Source organism: Ammospiza caudacuta, chromosome 18 (assembly GCF_027887145.1).
Source record: "Ammospiza caudacuta isolate bAmmCau1 chromosome 18, bAmmCau1.pri, whole genome shotgun sequence".
NCBI lineage: Eukaryota > Metazoa > Chordata > Aves > Passeriformes > Passerellidae > Ammospiza > Ammospiza caudacuta.
The window spans coordinates 5,381,478-5,388,181 of NC_080610.1; the positions used below are offsets into that span (position 1 = coordinate 5,381,478).

The 6,704-nt window shown below is 48.0% G+C and overlaps 1 protein-coding gene across 1 annotated transcript; it reads right to left on the reverse strand.

Annotated features, from left to right (window-relative positions):
* Nucleotides 1–1,802: 1,802 nt before the first annotated feature.
* Nucleotides 1,803–3,457, reverse strand: LOC131565781 (cytochrome c oxidase subunit 6A1, mitochondrial). Its single transcript, XM_058816848.1, has 3 exons — nt 3,247–3,457; nt 2,826–2,965; nt 1,803–2,072 (listed from the first exon to the last, which is right to left on the reverse strand). Exons 1-3 carry the CDS (start codon nt 3,350–3,352, stop codon nt 1,992–1,994), a joined length of 327 nt encoding a protein of 108 aa, XP_058672831.1. The 5' UTR covers nt 3,353–3,457; the 3' UTR covers nt 1,803–1,991.
* Between the last annotated feature and the right edge of the window lie 3,247 nt (nt 3,458–6,704).

Genomic DNA, 6,704 nt, shown 5'->3' on the forward strand with positions numbered 1-6,704 from the left:
TTGGTGATGAAATTAGTTTCATGTAATCCTGAAGGGCTTAAGCACTGTTTTGTGTCAGCTGCAGAGATGGTTTAAGAGCACTAGTGGACCTGCAACAGCTTGGCTAAAATAAATACAACCAGGTTGATTTTGTTCAAGTAGGTAACTGTGCAGTAGAGTCTGATTGTGCCCCCTGGGAGGGATGAAAGTGCCTGATCAGCCCCTGAGAAGACTTTTAATGCAGAGGCTACTTCAGCCTTTTCTGAGGTACTGACACCTCCATGAACTTGGAATTCTCTCTCCTTCAGCATTACACATTTCTGCGGTTTGATCCTCACCAGGGATGGGGCAAAGCTTGCCCCTCTCCTTACACCAACACAGGGGAAAAAGATACTATGGACTGGGGACAAAAGATAACTTCATAATTTTGGAATTACAGTGCGGAAAAAAGGAAGCTTCTTCACTCTCTGCTTTTAATTACTACTAATTATTTAAAGATTCTACTTAAAAAAAAGCAAAACTGAAAAGGTGCAGTTCTCCAACATCATAGCTGGCCTGTCTGCAGCACAGCCCCTCACAGAGCCCAGACCCTGAGTCCTTGTGCAGAGGATCAGGAGCTGCTGCAGCCTGAGGCTGTTCCTGTGCCAGTCAGAGCCAGGTGAGCCACACTCCTGTTCTCAGGTGCAGAGAGCTCCTGCAGTGTCAGCACAGGGCTTAAGTACAGCACTGAAAAAACAGGCTGTTGGCAAAGTGCAGCAGGTCTGAGGGAAGGATCTATAAATAGCATTTTGGAGACAGTTGACTCTAACTTTTGTGTTTTAAGGAATAACACACAAAACCAGTTTGCTTTTCTGTGATCTTTGTGTAGGGGTAAATGTAATGTGACTGTCAGCTTTAGAACAACTGTGTCCTTCAGTGCCTTGTACTTTCAACACAGGAAAACCTCTCTCAGCAATCTTTTACTGGTAAACTGACAAAAAATCCCATGGAAACATGGGGAAGGGCATCCTGCAGTGCCACAGTGAGATTCTCTTTTGCCATCCATCACTCCTTTCCACAGCTAGATGCCAAAGCAGCTGCTGTGTTCTGCCTTTTCAGAAGAACCACATTAATGACAGCTGAGATAGAGCTCACATTGTGCAAAAAATACAGAAGTTATAGTAAGAACTGGAAAATGGTTGACTTGTAGTGAGCAAAACCTTGAAAATGAAAGTTGTACTGGCACAGACTGTTTGCTCACTCATCCCTTCTGCTTCAGGCAGCTTCTGCATGACACAGTACATGCTATACAGACAGAAGCAGAACCAGAATTGTGTTTTCTTCTGCAAAACCTGTGTGAGAGACATTGTACAGACTGCAGCTTTATGGAAAGCAGAGTGGTGAGGAAAATATGTGCTGATGTACCTGAAAATTTAAGAGCTGAAGTGAACAGTGTGAAGGCAGAGCTTAGCTCAACATCTTTGCTGCCTCCCTGTGCCAGAAGGGACCAAGAGAAAAATCACCTTCATGACTGTTAATAAATATTGCAAGAGCTGATAATGGAGAATGTGCTTCAGTATATATTGAATATTAATCTATGTATCTGTTGTTCTGGCTGTGAGTTTAGAGCCATCAATTAAACCAGACATGAAGAACACGAAATTGATTGATGTCCTATGCCAAATGCATTCCTGGTGTGTTATCAGACACAGGAACACTTGTTATCATTCAGGCAGTCAAACCCCTTTGCTCCTGCACTCTGTCCTGGGGGAAATCTTCATGCTTTATGCCAACACTGAACTAAAAAACTCCAAAGGATTCAGATAAACAAGTCAAATCCCAAATTCATGTTCAGAATTGTTTATTTAAAGGGCCCCATCACGCGTACACACTGGGCCACAACACCACTCGGCTTCATCACAGAAGAAACACAGAGTTTCTGAAACTATGACCCCAGAAATGATGGCTCCCACTCGACATTCTGGTTCAGGATGGGGAGAGCCAAAGTTCTGGCTGTTGGCAGGATCTTGATTTTAATCTTCATAACCAGTTGGGAGAGGGTTAGCGTGGGGGTTGTGAAACAGAGTTTTATTCCCATCACCCCAGGGGAAACGCTGTTGGAAGAAGAAAGAAAATCAGCCAGTGGCAGCTGCTGAACAATCCCTACAAGTACCTGAAACCAAGAACAGCACACACTCAAACATCAATTCTCACAGGCAATTAGTGACAGGACAGGAGGAAACAGCCTCAAACTGTGCCACAGGAGGTTCAGGATGGACATCAGGAGGAATTTCTTCACAAAAAGGTTGCTAAACATTGGGACAAACTGCCCATGCTGCTGGGGTCACTGTCCCTGGAGGTGTTTAGGTACAGACTGGATGCAGCACTTAGTGCCATGATCTGGCTGACAAGGTGGAGATCAGTCAAAGACTGGACTCCATCTCAGAAAACTTTTCCAACCTAAATGATTCTATGATCAGCTTGACAGGCTGAATTAGGCGAGCTGGCTCCCAGGATGTAGGGGAAGCAAGAGCTGGAAAACTCTTGTCTCTCTTAGCTGGGAGCCACAGTCTCTAAACACCACAATCTTTGCTCTTAAACAAACTCTGTGCTGTATTATGAGGACCCCAATTTTGAGTATTTTGGGATCTGTATTACTTTAAGCAGCCCTAGGACTGAAACACCTTTCAGCAATACATTGGGAGGATCACTCTGGGTGGGAGGGCCTGTGAGTATCATGGGTACTCCACCAGAGCTGTGACAAACCCTCACTGCCTCGGACACAGCCGTGAGTTGGTATCCCAGGCAGTCTCAGAGGAGGCTCTGCAGCCGTGCAGGGGGAGGGGGCCGTGACCGGGCACAGGTACCTTGGTCCGGATGCGGAGGTGCGAGTAGGGCACGAACTCGGGCCGCTCGTGCTCGTGCTGCGCCTTCAGGTAGCAGTTGAGCATGCACACGGCCACGCCGGGCAGCGCCACCACGAACGTCAGCGTCTTCCACAAGCGGGCTGGGCAGGGACAGCGGCATCAGAACCAGCACGGCTCCGTCAGCGATACCGACCGCACACGCGTTACCGCAATTCGCGCATTAACGGGGCGCTAATGAACCTGCGTCCCACGCTCCAACCCGTCTGTAACAGGGATCCCGGCTCATGGTTTAAGCCCCGGTTCAGGCCCCACCGAGCGCCTGCCTTGCCCCGCTCCCGCAGCGAAGGGCATCGGCTGTCAAGGGCAGCGCCGCGCCAGCCGCGGGCCCCGGCTCCGCCCTCGCCCCGCAGAGCCCCGTTACCTCCGCTCTCCTCGTGTGCGGCGGCCGCCGCCAAGCCGCGCCCCGGCAGGGAGCGCGGGGCGGCGGCGCCGAGCAGCAGGCGGGACACCCGTCCGAGCGCCGCCATGTCCTACTGTCCGCACGGCGGGGCCGGAACCGGAACCGCGCCGGGCGGAACCGGCGGCAGCAGCGGCCGCGCTGACCTTGAGCGGGGCCGCCCGCGCGCATGCGCCGCCCTGCGCGGGAGGGGCGGGGGCGGTGACGTCAGCGCGGTGCGGGCTGAGGGGCGGCCCGGCGCCATCTTGGGGCTGAGGGCGGAGCTGGGGGGGGGTGACAGGGGACACAGTGTGACAGAGACACTCGCTTAGCTTGGAGGTGACCTCGGAGGGCATCGTGTCCGTCCTATGATCGAACATTACCGTGTCAGCCAGACCATGGCACTCAGTCTTTCCTTAAATACCTCCAGGGACGGTGATTGCACCACCTCCCTGAGCAGCCCATTCCAATGTCTGATCACACTTTCTGTGGAGAAATTACTCCTGATGTCCAACCTTAACTTCCCCTGGTGCAGCTGGAGGCCGTTCTCTCCTGTCCTGTTGCTATTGCCTGTGAACAGAGGCCGATCCTCACCCGCCTCCATCCTCCTGTCAGGTAGAGAGTGATGAGTCGTTCAGAGAGTGCAAAGTCCTCGGGCTGTGGGGTCAGGGACAGTGCTGGGGAGGTCCCAGGCATGAGGGGATCAAAGGGGCCCTCAAATGGTGCCCTTCTGTTACCACCAATGTGTTTTTAATTACATGGATTCCTGGCATGATTCTACTGAAATAATAACATCACTTGAATGAACATAAGATCTCCTACAAAATATATTACAAATACCTAGGTTTTCTTTTAGTTCTTTATTGGGGCCTGGTGGTTGGCTGTTTGACTTTTGGTGTAGGTGCACAGTATATTTATCAGCACTTAAAACCCCACAGCAAAATGAGAGGATTCCCATGGTCCATATAGAAACTCTTACAGTAAAAAAAGCAAAGAAACTGAGCATTTGGGAAGGACAATGGTAGGGGCTGGTCTGAGAGGAATGACATGAAGGAATTGTGTTTTACTCCAAACAAGGTTGCTGTTGGAAGGAAGGGGTTGGTTGGTCATGTGCACACCTCGGTCCCATGGAATTGGTCACTTCTCTGTTGCCAAGACCAAGGAATGCAGTCTGCCATGGCTGTAAGATGGTGGGGAGATGTGTTTGCTGCTGGGGAACAGGATTTCTTTACCCATTTTCACTTGGAGCAGGGCTGGTGTCCAATTTACTGTGTGAATGTAAGATGGCCAGAACCTTGGAAGGCTGTTGTGAACACACCTTGGCATAAAAATACTGCTCAGTTATTTACTTTATCTGGGCACTGTAAACTGTTAAAAGTGCTTTGGTTTCTTTGTTCTTCTCTTATTTTTTTTAATTACAATTACATCTTCCAGTACTTTGCTTTTGTATGATTTTATTTAATAAATATTTTGAGGACTGCTTTGTTTCCATACTGGAAGAAGTTATTCCCAGGTACTGTGTGTACCTGCACAAGTGTTCTGTCACCATGGACAGGATGCATTTTGTACAAAACAGCCCTCAAACCACTGTGGCTTGCCATGTGCACACACACCTGCTCTGCTAAACCCACACTGGAGGGAGATTTTGCCTTTCCACACCTTCAGCCTTTGGATTCAGGCTTATGAGATGTCTAACATATCAGACTTTTAACATGAAAAGAATTTGCATGTGGGGTTTTGGGGGAAACAGAAGATCTGAGAATTATTTGGTACAGTATTTCAGTGATAAAACTTAAGACTGAATTCTGTATGCTAAAGCAAATTTGTAGCAGGAACTGTATAAACAGAACTACTCTTGTTTGTAGCAAAAAAAAAATCTTTAAGTAAGCAACAGAAACTAATGTTTATGAACAAAAGAAAACAAAGAATCGGCAAAATAAGCAAACATCTGCCTAGGATGAGGGAAAATTCTCTCTAAAATAAAACAGGTTTGTGAGCTGTGCTGCTGCAGCAGCCTCAAAACACAACCTGCAAGTGTTAAGCAGGTGAGAGCAGCCAAGGTTTGCTTCTCCCAGGTTCTCCCTGACACCTTTACTCCTCTGACAGTCTGGAAAATGCCCTTTGGAGAAGGCACCTCAGCACAGCTCCCCAGGAGCTCACCCATGTAGCTCCAAGGGGCTCGTGGAGAGCGCCTGGAAATGTTTGAAGTCTGTGCTGAAGCTGAGTGTGGGAGCAGCTTCGTTACAGTCTGAGTGACACTGATTTAAAATGGGCCTGCCTTAGTCTTCATCATCCCAACAGCTGTGATTAATCTCTGTGTGAGCTGTATCAGGAGTCTGGTGGGTCTGATTCACATCTTTAAATGTAAATTAGGAGTGGCTGCTGGGAGACACAAAAGATTCCATAAGAATAATTTCTTTCAGCTGAGGGAAGACAGGCAGGTATTGAAAGAAACCTAGATATTTTAAGAGTATTGTGCATAATGTTTTGATGTAGTTGTGTGAAATGTGTTTAACTCTGCAATATGTTCTGGTTGTTATCACTGTGATGATTGCAGTCCTCCTGACAGCACGTGTTTGTACAAAGCTGTGTGGAAAATGAGGGAACAGTCAGCTCTGGCTCTGCAGCTCTGTGTGAGTTATTGACCCATGGCATGGGAAACCCTTTTGTACTCACCACTGTGCCCTGCAGAAAGGGTTTCAGGTGGGGTTTTCCCCCAGGGAAAATATGAGGGGCCTAGAGCTTGATTTAGAAAATAACTTATCACCTTTAAAAATGGCCTAAATCCCATATTTAGAGACCTCGGGTTGCTGTTGTTGGTTGCTGTCCTGAGATGTGCAGGATGTCTCTGCTTTGGCCCGTGCGACTGAAGAACGAGTCTGGACTCTGCACTTTTCGGTCTTGAGGTTCTTTATTAATTTTTATCTACAAAATTTTCTTTCTGCCCAGCTGAGATCTGCTCAGCAAGGCAGCCACAGGCACTCTGATCATCCCCGAGGCAGTGTTGTCCTTTACACTACAAACTACATATAACATATTTACACTTAATTCCCAATACCTATCACCTGTGTTAGACAGTGCACTTCTGCTCTAAACCAATCCCAAAGTGCCAACATCACTGCAGAAAATAAAGAAGAGAAAAAGAAAAAGAAGAAGAAGAAGAAGAAAGGCTACACATGCCCAAGTTCCTCCATCTTGTCCCCATAACCCCCATACCAAAAATCCTACAATCTACATTTTCACCCTGTGATTATTTTGTTATTACACTATTCAAACCTCTGTGACTTTCAGGTCCTCATACAAAGTTGGCAGCTTGCTCCAGGGGTCAAAAATCAAATGCCCAGGTGTTCTGGGCTGTGTGCCAGGGTCTCTGAGTGCCCCGGCGGGGTCCTCGGCAACTCTGGACACCCAGAGGGATGCACTGAGTTCCAACATAGAGAAAT